This window comes from Clupea harengus, chromosome 8, assembly GCF_900700415.2.
Source record: "Clupea harengus chromosome 8, Ch_v2.0.2, whole genome shotgun sequence".
Taxonomy (NCBI): domain Eukaryota; kingdom Metazoa; phylum Chordata; class Actinopteri; order Clupeiformes; family Clupeidae; genus Clupea; species Clupea harengus.
In genome coordinates, this window is record NC_045159.1 from 812,279 (window position 1) to 831,239 (window position 18,961).

Consider the following 18,961-nt stretch of genomic DNA (forward strand, 5'->3'; position numbering starts at 1 on the left):
TCTTTCCTCAATTTAATGTGATTAAGTGTAAAGGGCTTACCCATAAAAGTCCTTTATTTAAGCGTTATGTAATATGCCAGTATAGGTCAGTACACAGGTAACACAGCAAACACAACAAACACTTACAGACAAGGCTCTAAGCTGCATGCGTGAGGACATGCATACATGTGAATCTCCGTAACAATAAAATCGGGGACAATATAACTTTATGTGAGTTTGTGAGCATTTTCAACTCTTTGAATCCTAAATAATAATAAAAAACCTCTGCTGTCCTCCTGAACTACTGTTGGAGGAAAAAGTGCTTCTGCGATGATTCACAAGGACATCACATTTCAGAAGACGGTGATGATTTCCTCTTCCTCCTCTTCCCGTTGCTCACCCCTCTCCTCCGCTGCAGGCTCCTCACCCCTCTCCTCCTCTGCAGGCTCCTCACCATTGCTCTGCAGATTAAAGCATCAGCGTGTTCCGTCAACATCAGCGTTCTAGACAATCATCATATACCATATACCCATTTAGTGATCTAATGTTGCAAATGCTATTCCTGCCCATGGAGACGGATCAATTGTCATCCACAGCAGGCCCATCCTTGCAGTGAAGAAGGAATTTGACCGGAGGGCACAAGAGAGATTGTTGCCTAGCAGTATCAGATGCATTAATCTTTTCGCTAACACTTCCTACACATCGTTGCTCAGCAATGGCCACGGTTGCTGCAGCAGAGTGGCCTCACCTGGAAGACGAGGGCGGGGTGTATGATGAGTTCTCGCGTCAGCCGCACCATATCCGTACTCATGGCCAGCTCCTGGAAGAGTGTGGGAACAAATACCAGGGCCAGATTCTGTGCCGTCATCCGGTTTTCCTGGCTGTGCATCTGAACCCTGCCAAAGCAAATAGAGACATGCAGTCATGTGGGCTGCTCATTCAATCTAATTACCAACAAATATAAGTGTCAAATCTAACTCAAATGTGTTAGGTGTTTATGACAGCTGTGGTTTAAAAGAATTGCATGTGTTTGTGTACATCAAAGCTATGTAGCTAACCGTCTCGGTTACTTCATAGATATTAGTTCAGCAGGACACCTGTGAAGGTGTTATTGTAAATCTATAGCTAGCATTGTAGTAATGTTGTGGAGGAAAGTTTCAGACATACAGATAGAGGTGTCCACACAGAGCCTCCAGAGTGACCCTGTTCTCTGAGGGAAGCTGCTTCACCAGCCGGCCGTAGGACTGTAGCCGAAGGGTCTCCTGAGGTTCAGCTACAGGCACACAGAAACGCATTAGAGCATTAGCGCCAGTGTGGCTACTACACACCGCTATACATTCACAATGATTTATCCAGAGCTACATGTGAGGCGAAACAGTGCTACAAATGGTTCCAGATGAGGAGATAAGGGGATAATGGGCTGAATTAAATGATTATTTTAAATTCGATTATAGAATTTTGCACAAGCAGTTAAAAATGAATATTTACCACAGAAGCATTTCACATCTGAATGTGAATCTGAATGACATTATACATCATACGACACATCATTTGTACCCTCATTTCTGTATGAGGTACAGCTGTTTATGATGACTAGACCGGAAGTGTGTTATTTTCAGTACTATGAAATCTTGAACCATACACACACACACAATCCTGTGTTCTGTACCGCATTCCAGCATCCCACACCCAAAGGGTTCTCTTGTGTTACCTGCCGCTTTGACCCATTGGTCTTTCTTCGTCTGGGGGATGAGCTCCAGCACACGGATCAACTGTTTGAGCGCGCTGCCAGTGTCCAGAACGCCTTGCTCGTTTGTCTCCAGCGCAGCCGTGCCAGGAGAGGCAATCAGAGCATTCACCAGCCGACTGACCTTAGAAGCGATGCCACAGCGCCTGTATAGGCCCTCCACCTTCAGACCTGAGAACACAAAAGGCAGCCATTTCACTAAAGTTCATATTTATGTGACTGCTTCTAGACTGCATACCTAAATGTCCCAAAAACATTCAGCAATTGATTCATGGAATAACAAATGGATATGAAATGATGGGAAAATATTCAAGATCACAAATGAGACTTCTATGGCGTTATTCAGGGTGTATGTGGGCTTTCGACGTCACATTGTTTACTCCCTAGTGATGTTACTATGGTGCCTTGGATGCTGATGATGGTACGTAAATTGTTCCCGTTTGCTGAGGGTATTGATACACACCGTGCTTTGTGATGTGGGAGATGCACCTCTCGATGGATGGGGGCACTGTGTCACAGGCTGTGTGAGGCGGGGTGAGTGGAGGCTGGCTTTGGCTCGCTCTCGGAGCGGATGAGACAGCCTTTTGCAGGAGAGTATACCAGCTGGTGCAGCTACTCTGTTTCATAAACTGCACTGTGACTGTCCTGTTAAATGGGGGAAAGGGCCGTTAGAGACTCCCCATGATTACAGCCCTTTGGAAGTTCACCACAGGAAAAGCCATGATTTGTTTTCATTAGATGGCAATGACTGTGACAACTATGCAACCATCTGTGGCAGCAGAACTAACCTCTCCCCAAGAACCATCTCGATTGTGTTGTCAGTGGAATTAAGGTCTGCAGAGAAAGGCAAGGGACATTAATCACACAGAGCCGCTCGCCTTACACAGGAGAACACAAAAAAAGCTGTGCACATGTTGACTTTCTATAGCAGCACAACACAATGACCACTCCTGTCTTGGTAGAGATTTGTGTGTCTGCCGTCTCTTAAATTCAGTTCTGGATGTGCGAAAACATTTGTTGGACGGGCGGATAGGAGGGGGCAGAAGCGTACTGTGGCGTTGGTCTGTAGACAGCGCAAGCCTCTCCTTGGTTTTCAGAGGGTCCGTGGGAAACACCAGAACTTCTCCGGGCCTAAGGGCCACCCAGGCCTCCGTGTGCTGGAGGCCATGACCCTCCAGCACCGATACCCTTGATGCTGCAAAGAGCCCAGTCACCTCCGCATCCTCTACACTGGTTGGGAGTACCACCTGAGAATGGCATTGTGGTATGAATTATGGCATCATTTTTCATTTGAAAGCGTAAGAGTGATCAATATTGTATAAACACGGACAAGGTGAACTGTACCTTAAGTATGTAAAGTAGGTGGGTGAGGAGAACGTCCTGTGTGTTTGCATTACAAATAAGCTTATCTGTCAGTGTCAACACATCAAACTCGTAAGTCGACCTGTGAAGAAACATGTATATTCGCACTTAGACACTTCCCTTATTCCTAGTGTGAGCAAAATGACTCAGATCAGTAAACTGCAGAGTACACAATCCCCTGATTGACAGAACTGAACTGAACTGAACTGAACTGAACTGAACTGAATGTGCCCGAAGAGGCAGCATAGTGAGGAAGAGGACCACATTTGTGACGTACTCACCCCTCAGACCGATCATATACAGCAATGACCTCCTTCAGGTCTAAGACATCACAAGCTGCTGATTGATTTTCCTGAGAGAACAGGAAGCGCTCATCCTCCAGTTTCCCATGCAGCTCTTCCAGCCCTGTTCCAGAAGCCCAGAGTTCCAGAGGGTAAGGCATTACACAGACTTTCTCAGGAACTGGGGTTATTCCAAGTATGTGGCTTAGTGACAAACCTGGGCAAATTCATTCAGATTAAGTGGTAAACCTCCTAACAGAAGAGCCCTATGACATTTTGCTATGAGAATGAAGCCATTGGACTCTTCTATTAGAAGGTTTACCATTTACTCTGAGTTAATTTACCCAGGTTTGTCCCTTAACCACTTACTTGGAATGCCCCCGATGAAGAACCACTTCACTTATTAGCTTTATGTAGATATTACTGGAAGCATTTCATTTGGAAACACTTTGAAGAACCTCTTAGAATAAAATTAGAAGACTACACTGAACTTGTATTAATTAAATAACAGTTTTAACCTCTTAGCATAATTTAGCATTATCTTATTTAGCTGAGGACAGTTAATTGCGCTAACATCATTTCTGTGAGATATGGTGGCGAGGTGATTAATGTAATGTTTTTCTAGATCAGATAGACTTACCTGGATTGTCTTTTGAGGTCGGTAACTGGTCAAAGATGGGAGCCTCTGTAAACAAGTCAAAGACATATTTGACTTACAACAACACTTCGGAACAACAACAACAACGTAATGGTGAAACACTGCAAACACCCTTTTTGTTATTGAGAAGTGGTACTGGTATCTCTTCACAGGTGATTTCCCCAGCTGATTGTGCCTGAGACCGGCGCCACCCTGTGTCCCAACGCTAAGCATTCACATACCCAAGAATTCGTTGTGTCTCAGGAGTTCCACTTGTAAGGCTTGGCCGGCTTGCTCTGCCAGTGCAACAGGTCCGTCACAGCCAGTCCTGCACAGCACCCGTGCCCCTGAGCAGATCAGCGAGAGAGTCTCTGTCACATCTGGGCCACACACCACCTGGCAAAGTCTCTGTAGGCACAAAGCAATTAAGATTTCTTTTAAATTTAAATGTTCAATTAAGTGCACATGGCCCACATGCACTGTAACATATCTGTCATCATTTCTGTTCATTTTGAGATTTTCCAAAACATTAGTGACATTAGGTCTCATTCGTTTGGCTTTGTCACCTCTTCCAGGAGACTTCTGTTAGATGCCAGTGGGTGAGATCTTCTGTAGAGGCCTTTGATGTATTTGGCTCTGATGAAAGCTTCTCTTTCAATGGGAGTTGCGTCTGGTAGAATCTGCTCTGCCGCAGGTATGTTGTAACCCCAAACATCATTGGCTGCCTTGTTTCCACACGCTACAAAGAGCTGAGAGGAGTGGAGGGAGTGTTGGCAAACAATGTAACTGGTTGACCACAGATGTGAGGCTCACATTCCAAAACCACCGGTTTTTAGTTCTTGCTCTTGCTATCCCAAGCGGATTTAGATCCCTGTTTCATAATAAAGGTCTTTTTACTACAGATCACTACGTCTAATGAACATCTAGATACAATCTCACCTTTATTAGCGGTTCTGTCCACACCTTACTGTCAAGCTTCAGACTGCGTACTTTGGACTTGTTTGTTCCTAAGGCTCTGTGCTGGCCTTCACAGAAAACAGAAAAGTATATGATGCAATATTTTCACTGACTATGACTATAAAAACGTGTCCAGTTCAGACCAATTGACCGTGATCAGAGCTGTTTGCCAATCTCATTTTGCTCTCACCAGCACAGCCTTCACAGATGACCAGCAGCAGGTTGATAGAAGCCCACTCTGGGTTGGCACTGCCACAGTCTCCACAGACTTTGTTCCAGGGGCTGGCCCACAGGCGCTGAGCCACCTCACTGCAGGACAGGGCACTGAGGATGCCCTGATTCAAGCAGTTGAACCACACTCCCAGCTCCCGAGACGAATCTGCTGAGAAACTGAGGTGACAAAAACGCAGTGAAAGCTTATCCGACAGTGTATATACTGTATGTAGATGACATAAAAGGGCAGAGAAGCAGAAATAAAAAATGTACCCTTTGGGGTGTGAAAAAAACCTTAATAAAACTTAAAGGTCTCAAGGTCTAAGAAAAAAATGGGCTCCACACCCTGTCCTTTTGGCCAACACTTTTAAGCAATGCTCTTTGGTGAAGCTGATCGATAAAATGTCATTGTAACATGAAGACAAAAGGTTCTCACTTGAAAGTCTTATATGGAGTGATAAGACTGAAACCATGGCGACCTGTCTGTTTGACTGAGGCGACATTCATGGATACACAGGTCATCCCTATCCCCAAGGTAAAGTCCTAAGAGCAACATACAACATACAGAACACCAATTCACTTTCAAGACATCCCACAATGACCATATGACATCTTTCTGGGTGAGTTCACCTCATGTCCCTAATCCTTATATAACACTACAGAAGTTCTGGAGGAAAATTATTGTCAGAATGAATCTCACAGTGCGACCATAAAAAAAGATTAAGTGTATCCAATAAAGAAGAATGCAACTGACTCTCATACACTGCAATAAGACACACAGTTTAGCTTGTTAGGAAAAAGCAATCAAGCACACCATGTAGATTGCAAGCAAACATTCACCCTTTAGATAGCTCCCTTTCCATACAGCAAACCTGCTCAATTTATCACAAAATGTCATATGCATTTGGGTAATACACACGTATTAGAGTAATACTACTACTATATGTACTGTATCCGTTCAGACCTCTTTCCTGTTGTGGAGCCACAGGTGGTGGCCACAGATGGCAGCATACACCTTGGTGCGCGGATCCTTCATTATCAGAGAGCTGTGATGGTCAGGTGGGGGCAGGGTCTCTGTTCCACGAGTGGCCAGGAGAGAAGTGACCCAGCCCTCCTGTACAACTGTGGACAGAAGACGACAGTGAGGAAGCGTGTTAAAGGAGGTCAGAGGACATGTTGAAAACACTGACAAAAATGCATACATTGGAAAGCAACAGCCTAAGACAAAAACAGCCCACCTTCGTTGTGTGCCATGAATTCAAAGCGCTTCTTGCCAAAGTGGATGGAGAAGCGACCACTACCTTGCTTACTAACGTTGGTGATACTCGTCACGTGAAACACATACTCTGTAAACTTATCCTGTGATACAGTGGAAAATGAATGGTATTAGACTGAGTCATAATATCCCAAGGCCATTGCAAGAAGAATAAATTACAAACAAGTTCCGAGAAACTAGAGAGGAAAATAAGACATAACAGGAATAGTTCTGGAGTATTTCCCGTACTCACAGTGCGTTTTTTCCACAATGACATAACCTGTCCATCCAGAGTTGCCCATACCACAGTATGCCTTTAAGAAATTAGGAAACATTGAATTACTGATAAGAAAACCGGATTTTTCAAATAGCAGTACAGTAGTACAGATGATCATGGCTGGACTGCACATGTAGTTTCTCTTATGAACTATGTTGTTCCATTATGAATGTCAGTTTTGATTCATAATGTAGGCAAAGTGAATTAAATATTAAATTCAGCATGTAGTATTTTCAGCTAAGCTTTTGCTAAATGTGTGATTTCTATTGTCAGTTTTTAATTGTTTGTTTGTCATGTCGGTATAGTTACTTTCGTCCCTTCCACACGTCCAGCCAGCTGGACCGAGACACCGCGCCCCCTGTGAGTCGGGTCTCTGTTGGATGGGCTCCTCTTGCTAACCCAGCAGGGCCTTGCTTTTTTCTGCTCACCCGAATAGTGGCCGCCCTACCAGATGGAAAGAAAGATGCAAGGAAATTGAAAAGAATATCTAGGAAACGCTACGATAAACGAGGTGTGCTCTGTGTGTGTTATTAAGCACAAACCGCATGCACATAAAGGGTGTTTCAGAATCCTGTGCATTGTATTACCTACACAAAACTCACCGTGGTATTTTCTGTTTCTGAAGCTGGGCTTGTATTTGAGTTTCTGCTTGCTTCAAGCTTGCCTGTGCGGTCATCCCAAAGATAAACCTGCCATCAGATCTGGAAGTGGGGAACCAAATTAATGATTCAAATAGTTTGTAATTACTTACAATGAATGGAGCCCTGTCAATTTAATCTAACAGATTATTTGTGTTGTTAAATATAGGTAAATATCGGTAAGGTGGTGGCAGTGCACATTGATGTGTTATAATGCACAGGCTAGGTTGTTGGGTATGAGTTCTTGCATATGACAGTGAGAGGTTTGGTCACTGGGGGAAGTCCCCAACCAAAAGCACAAGGAATGTTTTCACATTTGCCCTACATTTGTCACACATTTGTAAACACACAAAACTCACCTGTCTGGGTCAGGGGAGGCGTTGGGCTCTCCTGCATCCCTACTGATGAGCTCCTCGTCTGATTTCAGGGAGTCTGGGGTCTTCGGAATCTCCTCGTCATTGGAGGAGTCCGACACTGCCATAGGTTCAGGCTCAGCAGCCCTGAGAGGACTGAGTGCAGGCGAGGGTGAACATGTTGGTGAGGTTGGGGTAACCCCAGCGCTCTGGACTGAGGTTGGGGTTACCCCAGCGCTCTGGACTGAGGTTGGGGTTACCCCAGTGCTCTGGACTGAGGTTGGGGTTACCCCAGTGCTCTGGACTGAGGTTGGGGTTACCCCAGTGCTCTGGACTGAGTCCTCTGGAAGTTGGGGTTGGTCCTGACTGACAGGCAGGTCATCAGGCACATCAATGGAGGGGACAGTGAGTGGGTCATCATTCCCTGCTTAACGATTTAAAGTTTCTTTTACAATTCTGTTCTGAAACGATCTGAGCCAATCAACAGTAGCAAAGGGTTATATCTTGGATCTTAAATTCCAAGCATTTACGTCATGCTTCATCAAAGTATTCTCAACCATACAGTATCTCTCATATTTGGCAGTGATACAAGACCAGTTATACAAGTTTTATCCATTATACAGAGTTAACAAGAGTTAACTTTTGATATCACAGCGGGTTTGTGACATTGGTTATTCAGGATTTTGCTTGTTTCATTTATATCTGATATTTTAACGTCCTGATCATATCATGAATTATAGGCCTATTTACCCTCATTGGACACATCTTGTGTTGATGTTGCTCCTGAATCGTACCACACAGAATCACTATTAAAACAAGACAGAACAGACAGATATCAAATTAGTTAATCTGAAAAAATGACTGTCTTTTAGATACAACACATTATTATTCCCTCACCTGTCTTGGGATGTCTGTCCTCGAAGACCCACTTTAAGTTTATACCGTGCACGAGGTTTAGGAACAGGTGGTGAAGTGGAGTCACTGATTTTCAAAGACATCTATTGGGCATAAAATGTGCTCAGTCACTGTACAGTTAGGCCTACCTTTATTCAGGATCGTGGTCATCTAGTAACATTGGTAGTAATGAAATAATTGTACCCAGCAGAGCATGAAACATACGCTACGAAATAGTGATCTGTTGTAGTAGAGTAGTGTAGCCTACGCCCATTCAATAATTCTGAGATAGCATATAAACCATAGATTCTGCCACATTTGATGAGTGAAGAGTCAAACATGTTGGACACAAAGTACTTAACAAGAGCCTCACCTTGCGTCCAAAGGTGAGGAAAGCGCCTTATCAAACATTAAACACAAGTAGGGAACCGTTCACATCGAATCCTAGAATCTATTAATACAAGGTCTGTGTTATTCGGCGAATTATATACATTTTTTCTTTTCTTCTTAAAAAAAAACAATCCTGAATATCGCAGTGATTTCACTTTTTAACTTGAGAGGTTGTCAATGAGTTACCGACAACTGTCTCTTTGACCTCATTTCAACTTAAATATCGTTTTGAACGCGGAAATGTTATAGGCTAGGCTACTTACCGTTTAATATTCTGGATGATGCGAGTTACAGGGCAACTTCAGCTTGAATATGAGAATGCGGTGATGTTTTGAGTTAAAACCTTTCACCAGTCTTACCTGTTCAGCGGCTTCCCGCAGGGGACGGGCTAGGATTCGTAGCCTCTGCTCTTTCATCTAATGGAAAACGGTTCATAGTTACACCTTCTAATCATTTTGATTTCGATATAGCCAATCAAACGAGTTTGACATGTTGCACACATTTGATGCCATTGACCTAATCGGCATCTTGTTCAAATCACAAAAACTGAAAAAGGTGTCAATTTGCCAGTAACAGTAAGTTACAACAGCGACAGTAAACACGCTGCAAGCAGAAATGAAGTGACTAACAGCGCCATCTGCGACAGTCTGATGACATTCCGACAATGGAGGCTATCGTTATCATTAGACCATCGCAGGAGGTATATTTGTTTTTGCTGGGCAGTGGGCAAAAATAAAAAAATATGTTCAGAAAAACACTTGCACTTGTCCAGTTTCAATGTGTTCAAAACACAACAAACAATGGTGTTGGTCTCCCAGCAGGCGCAATGGAACGCAGGAGAAATGAACAGGCCTGTTGTATTCCTGTAATAGAATAGACTATAAGGGCTTTGTAAACTTTTACAAAAATATGTAAAGGTTGGGACACCACAAGTCATAACATATCTATCAAACTATCGAATCTGTAAAGATTGCTGCCCACTGGTCATTAAAGAAACCATTAAATTACTGGTGCAATTTTGGTTCTGTGAAAGATAGAAAGCCAGAATGTGTTGTCACTCAGAATAACACATTCTGATTGTTTAAGAACATTAAAAGAAAGTATGTAAACTGGAAGAACATACATTTTTATTCCAGCAACAGGATACGATACAGGCCTACATGACTTTTGACTTATTATTAAACCTGTAACAACATTTGCTCAAATCCAGTTACTAAGGCATGCAAATGACATACATAATAATAAACTGCTTTCAAAAATCATAAAATCAATGTTTACAAAAGGTTGATGAGAAATGTCAGTGGTGATCTACGCTGTCAGTCTGTTACAGTTATTTCATCTAAGCCAACGTTAAAAAAGGAATGGTGAGTTTAGTCCCATTAAATGACTTCCTTGTAGTTCAGGCTTTGGAACATTTAGAAAACAACCAAGGCAGAGTAGATTATCAGTAAAGCCCATGTAACATTTTAATTCAAGAACAATTGTTTTCTTTCTATCTTTTTCCAGAGGCAATGGTACGTTTATACATCACTCTATGTGTGAAGGACACCTGCAAGCATATGCAATGATTCCTTTCCATTAAACTTATATCAGTCAATATGTTAATGTACATATGCCAGTATTCATAAAGCATTAAGTCCAGAAGTTTTCCCGTCTTCACATTCTGCTCCTCCCTCTTTCATGTCTTGTAGGGCCACACTCTCCTTTTCAATCTGTTTCTGTACGTGCGGCTTTTTTGACCTACATCAAAGTGTAGAGAAAAGGATCTGTTTACTCTGCTTATTTTTTATGGAGTTATATGTAGTCTATTTATACTATTCATTTATGGTGTACAGAGATACGTTAGCTATGTCGTCAAGTAGTTATCAATATGTTTGATATTAAGTCTACATCAATTTGGTCCATTACCAAGGCCGTAGATTACGAGATTAAAGTGGTCATCACGTGGAAATACAGTAATTTGAAATTACCATTTTTCTTCTACGTCGTCTACAGTTTCAGGTAGAGGAACATTGAGTGTCTCAGGTAGGAAGAAGGCAAAAACTCCAGCAATCACGGCAGCCCCTCCATAGACGATGCTGGGCAGGGCAGGCAGCACCTCATCCAGAATCAGAACAGCGGGGGCCGCCATGGAACCTATCCTGGACATGGTGGAGGTGAACCCCATGCCTGTCTGTCTGTAAGAATAGATTACAACCTACACTTAAAACCCCACTGTTCTCAGATGCTCTTTGTTAACTAATCAATTGCACTCTATTTGTATTTATTTCCTTTTTTAACTTCATTATTTTTTCTATGTTCTTTTATCTGCTCATTTGTAAAGCACTTTGAATAACCAATGTGTATGAATTGTGCTGCATAAATAAACTTGCCTTGCCAATGAGAATAAAAGAAAACACTCTGTGACATTCTGTGCTCCTAAACTGATTGTGTTGATTGACTGGAATGTCAATGGCTTGGTCTGAGCCACTTAGTTTGTTTCCCATTTACAGAGCAAGGACTGTGTATGGACACCTGAGTTGTTTTGGACGCATACACAGAACACACAGCTAGAGGGCTGCAAGGAGCAATTTGCTGAATTTGACAAGAAGCATAATGGATTAGAATTACAGACTCACCTTTGAGTTAATATTTTAACCTTGCTGTGTGAAATAGGCTGTATAAGGTAAGTGTGTGCTATTGTCTGCACTCATTGTGTAAAACTAAGTTTTATATTCAGCTGTTATATATAAGGCCCATTACTGTGTCACTACTGACAGTGATCAGAGCAGACTGACGTAAGATAGCCACGGTACCTGAGGACAGTGGGGTACAGTTCCCCAGTGAACAGGTAGACACAGGTGAAAGAGGAAGAGGTGAAACCTTTCCCAAGAACAGCCAACACCGTCCGAGCCGTCTGGAATTCTGTAGTGGACCACACATTTTCAATAAGATTGTAAGGATGCATACAGTCATTACATAGAATCTACATGAAAATCACAACAACATTTTTTATAAAAACAGTGACAATTTAAGAATATGTTTCCTGCTGTTTTCATGTTTAAAAAGGTCTAAAGACTAGGGTATGTTTATAGGTTGTATCACTGCAATAACTCAACGGATATCTAATGCACATTAACCTCTTGACAAACTAATATTGTTTTGCAGGGGATCATCTTTAGAGACAAACATTACATCACGTTTCAACCTTTAGAGATGAAAATGTTGGCAAAGATGAGTACAGCAGAGATGAGGAGGCACGAGGCCTGGGTGATACGCCGTCCAAGGTAGCTGAGCATCGCCAGAGCAATCAGCTTGGCAGGGAAGTCCACAGCTCCAAATATCAACTGCATCACGTAGATGTTTCCAAACTTTTGCAAATCCATGGCCAACCCATAATAGGCAAAACTTGTGGAAAACCTGACAAAGAGGGGTCAGAGTATTCTGTGACATTTTTCTTATGATAAGGTCATTTATATCTGTGCAAGTATGGTCACAGTCCTCACCAGACAGCCACAAGGCATATTGATATTCTTCTCATCACAGGGGTGCGCAGTAAGTCATATGCAGTGTGGGTGGTCTTACTGGACTGCATCTCTTTGTGCATGTGGGATTTCAAATACTGAAGACACACACACACACACACACACACACAATGTGGAATGATACACCTGTCTGAATGTACTTTTCTATTTTTAACAAAATACATACATATATACATACATACATATTGGGTATGTAAACTGTACATGGACACACACACTTATATTAACGAACGTACATACATGAATTTCGTGAATTTCCATCCATCTAATCACTAACCTCCATATTGATCTTTTCCACCATTTCTGGCTTGCCATTAATTCTGGCCACTCTGTGAATTTGTTTGATGGCCTCCTCAGATCTGCCATTCAGCACCAACCAGCGAGCAGACTCCGAGTACCACCAACACAACAAACACACACAGGAACACTGGCATCCTGCAGTAACTGGATTACTAAAATACAGCTACACTTTTCATGCTAGTAAACTATTTCCTGTGTGAATATAATATTCATTATTCATAAACCGTAGTCATTTGTGCTCAAACAGCTTCCAATCCTTGTTGTGGAATGCTAACAGCGAAAGATGAATAACTCCTTGTGGCCTTACCAGCTGTAGAGGGCAAAGACGAAGTAGGGGGAGCAGACAGCTACATGCAGCTTTCGCCAGTCCTTCACACTGTATGCTACGCCTGCCAGGATCATTTGGCCAAAGGTAAAGAAAAAGGAAGTCAGTGTCCCCACCAGAGTGCGTGTCTTAGTGGGAATCCACTCCACCTCTGTTGGCACAAGTTTGGTAGTTCAGTGTTCGGTGAAGTTTTTATTTGACAGACAAAGAATGTAAAGTAGCAGAGCTAGGTTGCACTTGCATGTTAGCTGACTTCACCCACTCAGCCTGCACACCGGCTTTACCCGTTACACACTGCATTTCTTTCCAAGGCAAAGTGAAGTCTGCACATACTAGTATAAAACCGATGCAGGACACTTACTGAGGGAGACTACGTTGAGGATGATCCCAGACACTGCCATGCCTGACAAGAACCGTAACACACAGTAGGCCACGTAGGAGGTTGCGAAGGTTGTGAATGTTCCCAGCACTGCCAGCTGGAAATAAGACCAAATGAGCAAGGCCCTTCGACCAAACCTTTGAAGGACAGAAGAGACAGTATTATTATTAATTATATAGCCATTAGATATATTATCATATAATTAAGAGGTTGTTAAATAGTTGGTTTAAATCCCTGTGACTAAGAGTTAATCAGTCACAGTTCAGCCTTTCATTTCAGCCGGTTGGTGTGTGATGTGTCAATTACAGCTCCTGGTAGCAAGACATGAAAACAGTTATGTTAAAGGCGAACATAGGTGGTTAGTGTGATGCCAGATTTTTTTTAAGTATGTTATAAGAGTGGTGGAAAGCAGCCTTCAGTAGCCTAAATACAGTGAAATACCTTGGGGCACAACAATTGGGATTGGTTTGATGATCTTCCAAGTGCTTGCTACATTAAGTATTGTTAATAACAAAATTCTAGTAATGAGTATAATCTCATTATATCATTTTTAAGACCTTTTGGAGACTTACTTGTCTGATAGGCCCCCGAATATGATTGCACCTGAAAGCACCCCACCCATATAAATGGTCTGAGTCATCTGCTTCAGAGGTTGCAGAGTGCAAACCAGATCCCACTGAAGAAGAAAAAAGTGCACTAAGTGTCTAAATCTATACATGGTAATCGCCGTTAATGTGCTTCCTTTAAACTATGTAATCATATAGGTTACAGCGCATCGTAACAAGCCTAATTAGCCAAATGAAGTCAGCACTACTATGATAATAGCTAATGTGCTATTTCCAACGAGTGTCAGTAACTTACCTCTGATACTATTGTGGAGATAAATTCAGTCTTTTGGTAAGTCCATCCATCTAGGCAAGTCTCCGTCTCAGGCTCAGTAAAATTTGTTCCAGTGATGTTCACACCTGCTAGATGCCATTGCGGTTCTACATATCTTGTGCATTTTGTAAACTTGGACGACCTCTTGTCGACTGGAATAAATGCGCGAAGAAGTTGATCTGTACTGAGTTGTTCCGCAGTGATATTCTGATCATTTGTGCGGTTGGAGATGTTTGGTATTGTGCAGTGGTGTCCTGGAATCCCGCCTGCGAAGTTGTTAAGCAGATTTTGGCTTGCCATAAGTAGACCAGGAATGGACAATAATGTGACGTGAATCCACTGGAACCGTCCAAACCCACCAATCTCGTCCAAAATATCCGAAAATCCCATTTTGAAGGTCTCTGCAGCAGTTGGAAACTAGTTTCATCAAAGTAATTTGAATGCACTATTAAAGCGGTATATTTGGAATTATTGTTTTCAATAATTCAATTTGTCAGGCAGAACATTATGCACTCCCTTGAAATTATTTGCTAGTTGGGTGAAGATCCTTTAATTTAGTCGTATTGTATGGACTCCAGTTTTTATAATGGGGTTGTCACACCTCGAAGCTGTACAATGATTCCATCACTGCAAATGATCAATGCAAGGGTTAATGGTTGTTAGAAGCGCAACACAGTAGGGTCATGGTCCGCTTTGAAGATGCATTGCCTACCTTTCTCGGCGGAGACTTAGGACTCAGTATTCCCTTCTTGAAGAAACATGCCTAACTGGATCTTTTTACGTCCAGCTGTAATTAAAGTCCACAACATTTTCTGAAGGTTGTGCCACAGAGAAACTTATTTATTCATTTTTTTATGGATATCTGGTAGGCCTAAAGTTTTTCTCTGTAATTAAAAATCGGTAATCATGTTATTATTGTGGTAAAAAAAAAAAAACTTAAATCCCTCAGTGGAATTTCTATAAAGCGCTTGTGTTGGACAAATAAGCGCTCAGAACCCACTGACATAATAATCCACCAACAAACCGACTTCAGGGCTTTGACTGTACAAATTAGTCTACGCTGTTCATATATGTTTTGTTGAAGAAATCTTTAATGGTGGGCCTACGAGATTTTGACTCTTTCTCAGTGTATCCTATGCGTTGGTCTTGTGTGTGTAGGTTTCACCCTTTTCGTCAGTTTTCAATTCCTTAGTCTTATTACATCTCTCACCCCTTGATGTTTACAAGACTTTATCAGTGCACAATTTTGTTGCAAAAAAAACAACTCTTCACCTCATTTAATTAATTTATCCAAATCACCATAAAACAGACCAAAACAGACTCATCACTTCACATGTTTAACATCGTCATGACCATTTCATTAGTAAGGAGTGACTTTTAACCCATCTTTATTGTCCATCATACCCCGTTGATGTTGACGAACTGGCTGACTCTCAAAGTCGACTGCCTGTTGTTTTCCCTCAGTGACAAACTTTTGCTGCCATCTCCTGGCAACGAAGCCCTGAGCACATTATAAGGCATGAATAAATGCCAAAGGACTGTCAGGTTAATAGTGTCCAAATGAGTGCTTATCCTGGCAAAAGCGTAATCCGTCTGAGAGAATGTTTCTAACTTAAAAATGCACTGAGACTTATGGCTAGTTATAAGGCATGTAATCATTTTGCACACTTCAAAATAGAAGAGAAACAGTCATAATAACAGTCATGTCACTTGCTCCAAGAAAACCCTCATAATTCCTTTACCTAGTTGACTAAAAAATGTAAATTGTTAGGTGAGAAAAGCAAAATACAAAATGAGACTCCTTGAAAATCAACCGGTTATTATTGATGTCAGATTATTATCAATATTAATTTATTAATGCCATTTATCAATATTAAAGTGGGATCTAAGTAATTGGCAAAATATAATTGATTATATGAGCAACATAGCCATACAATCACGTTTTTACATACAGTCTGACAGGCACAGACACACATAGACAGGAATACAACTGTGCTTGAATAATGCAGTGCTTCTCATCCTACACCATGGAAAGTCACCATTACATGAAACATTAGTGGATCTTTTGCACGCTCAAGTTAAACATTTGTTAAACAATCCTGAAAAATACTTGTCATGGTTTAAACAATGACAAAGTCCTGCTCCACTGATGCTCAACATGACTACAGGTTAAAACAAATGGGTTGTACAACAATGTAATATTGTTGTTGTTCATACGACATCATTCTTGTATGTCTGATCATTTATTATTTGTGCAGCACAGATTTGAGCCACGTCTAAAATCATTATTACACATCATGACAAGTGATTTATTTGTGTATTCTAAGTAAGATAAAAGTCACAGCACATTATTGTGAGAACAATAGGCAGGTTTCTGTTTATTTGTTTTCAGGAATGCACAAGGATAGAAAATTCCACCTTTAAAATTGATTTTCAGCCGCAGGGTTCTGTAGAAATGTAATGTATGTACTTGCTGTTGTATTACACCATTACAATAAATCACATACACAGAATAATGAGATCTGGATGTTAAGTGTTAATGTTAATAACAAGATGAATATGGAAACTGATTTTGTCATGAATATGGAAACAGCTGTCAACGCTCTCATCATGTGTAATGTGAAAGTACTGGCACAGTCAAAGATCAGTGTCCAGATCACCTTCATGTGAATATGTGTGCCATTACATGTTTGTCTGAGTGTGGTGTTACTCTTCTTCTGTTTAACATGTGCATGCCTGTCAGTGCAAGATTTCTGGGTCACCATTGTTTTGCTTTTGAAACCACTGAAGCTGTGACCTCTAACTTTTCCCCCAAAATGTCACCCTTTAATGCAGATATCACGGGTGTTCTTACCAAAAGTGTTGAGAGCAGGCCCTCTGAGTGTGACTTTTTTATTGAGTGGAAATCCTCCTCACAAATTTGTTTGAAATAAATAAGCCCTTAGATTAAGTTCCTCTTAGACAGCATAACACCGTGTATGCTGCTGCAGTGTCTGTCCATAAAAGCACCTACAGAGATGGCAGAATCAAGGCAGCTTGCCAGGCAAATGTCAGAACTGTGGTGCAATGTCATAACTGACTAATGAACTCTCTTTGAGACTCTGTGAAAAAGTGACTTGGTGAATGTGAGAGTGAATGTTAGAGATGTAGAATGCAGGACAACCAGCCAGAGGGAAGCGAGGGGAAGCTCAAAGGTGTCTCCATGCGATGCCACTGTGGGATTTCTGAGTTCAAAATGTTGAAAATAGGAAAAAAAGGCGTTTTGGCAGACAGAGCAGTCACTTATCATTAGGCGACACATAAACTTGCAAATTTTTAACCTGCCCCTGTTCATCATTTTTAACCAGACCCTATAGTAGTTCATCTCCAAACCCTTGAAGGCAAGGGGCTTCAGACTTCAGCCTCGAGCCATAGGCTGCCCTGAAGAGCACAGGTTCAAGTCCAAGGTTGTTTATTTTGTTACGTCGGTTGGGCATGGATGAACACTATTAGCTGGATTAGTGTGTTCCTCATGATGTCAAAGTCAAACAAGTTTGGCAGTGAAAAAATTGTTGGCAACTGCAAATGATGATTCATTCCATCTCCCTTTACGGCTTTATGCTAGACCTTAACATTGACATGAGGCCAGTATGGCAGTAAGAGAACACATAACATGGGGATGATTTTTCAAGCAACAGCACAACAGGTACTTTTTCATAATATACATATCATAATAGATATCAACATTACGCTTTTGAGAGGTGGTTTCATTTGCCTGAAACTGGTTTGATAAACAGGAAATCCCGTGCATTGTGCACAAAACTCACCGTGGTATTTTCTGTTTCTGAAGCTGGGCTTGTATTTGAGTTTATACTTGCTTCAAGCTTGGTCTTGTTCAAGTCACAAAAACTGAAAAAAGTGTCAATTTGGTAACAGTAACAGTAAGTTACAATAGTGACAGTAAACACATACATGCTGCAAGCAGAAATGAAGTGAATAAGCAACACAGCGCCATCTGTGACAGTCTGATGACATTCCGACAATGGAGGCTATCGTTATCATTAGGCCATCGCAGGAGGTATATTTGTTTTTGCTGGGCAGTGGGCAAAAATAAAAATATGTTCGGGAAAACACTTGCTAGTTCGGAAAAACACTTGCACTTGTCCAGTTTCAATGTGATCAAAACACAACAAACAAGTCTCCCAGCAGGCGCAATGAAACACAGGAGAAATGAACAGGCCTGCTGTATTCCTGTTATAGAATAGACTATAAGGGCTTTGTAAACACTGCAGGTTATAGCATATCTATCAAACTACTATGATCGCTGCCCACTGGTCATTAAAGAAACCATTCAATTACTGATGCAATTTTGGTTCTGTGAAAGATAGAAAGCCAGGGTGTGTTGTCACTCAGAATATCTCATTCTGATTGTTTAAGAACATTAAAAGAAAGTATGTAAACATACATGTAACATACATTTTTATTCCAGCAACAGGATACTTTTGGCTTATTATTAAACCTGTAACAACATTTGCTCAAATCCAGTTACTAAGGCATGCAAACAGGGGCGGACTGGGGGGAAAAAGTGGCCC

At 41.6% G+C, this 18,961-nt stretch overlaps 2 protein-coding genes across 11 annotated transcripts; both read right to left on the reverse strand.

Annotated features, from left to right (window-relative positions):
- Positions 1–36: 36 nt before the first annotated feature.
- Positions 37–9,643, reverse strand: LOC105904596 (arf-GAP with Rho-GAP domain, ANK repeat and PH domain-containing protein 1). 8 transcript variants are annotated; one of them, XM_031571377.2, is made up of 25 exons: positions 9,343–9,642; positions 8,967–9,044; positions 8,597–8,697; positions 8,450–8,505; positions 7,706–8,126; positions 7,311–7,409; positions 7,018–7,152; positions 6,685–6,745; positions 6,415–6,535; positions 6,141–6,298; positions 5,613–5,719; positions 5,154–5,353; positions 4,946–5,031; positions 4,573–4,755; positions 4,249–4,414; positions 4,010–4,054; positions 3,370–3,493; positions 3,071–3,170; positions 2,778–2,973; positions 2,515–2,560; positions 2,190–2,371; positions 1,691–1,897; positions 1,147–1,252; positions 728–875; positions 37–440 (listed from the first exon to the last, which is right to left on the reverse strand). In XM_031571377.2, the coding sequence occupies exons 3-25, from the start codon at positions 8,695–8,697 to the stop codon at positions 333–335; spliced, it is 3,156 nt and encodes a 1,051-aa protein (XP_031427237.1). In that variant the 5' UTR covers positions 8,967–9,044; positions 9,343–9,642; the 3' UTR covers positions 37–332. The 8 variants fall into 8 exon arrangements, with proteins under 8 accessions (XP_031427237.1, XP_031427235.1, XP_031427238.1 ...); XM_031571375.2 differs by having other exon boundaries at positions 8,798–9,044; XM_031571378.2 differs by having other exon boundaries at positions 9,247–9,642.
- Positions 9,644–10,555: 912 nt separating this feature from the next.
- Positions 10,556–15,383, reverse strand: oatx (organic anion transporter X). 3 transcript variants are annotated; one of them, XM_031571381.2, is made up of 11 exons: positions 15,103–15,383; positions 14,373–15,017; positions 14,084–14,187; positions 13,494–13,648; positions 13,115–13,283; positions 12,785–12,908; positions 12,469–12,584; positions 12,171–12,382; positions 11,779–11,887; positions 10,954–11,160; positions 10,556–10,723 (listed from the first exon to the last, which is right to left on the reverse strand). In XM_031571381.2, exons 2-11 carry the CDS (start codon positions 14,778–14,780, stop codon positions 10,606–10,608), a joined length of 1,722 nt encoding a protein of 573 aa, XP_031427241.1. In that variant the 5' UTR covers positions 14,781–15,017; positions 15,103–15,383; the 3' UTR covers positions 10,556–10,605. The 3 variants fall into 3 exon arrangements, with proteins under 3 accessions (XP_031427241.1, XP_031427240.1, XP_031427242.1); XM_031571380.2 differs by having other exon boundaries at positions 14,373–15,383; XM_031571382.2 differs by having other exon boundaries at positions 13,115–13,196; positions 14,373–15,381.
- Between the last annotated feature and the right edge of the window lie 3,578 nt (positions 15,384–18,961).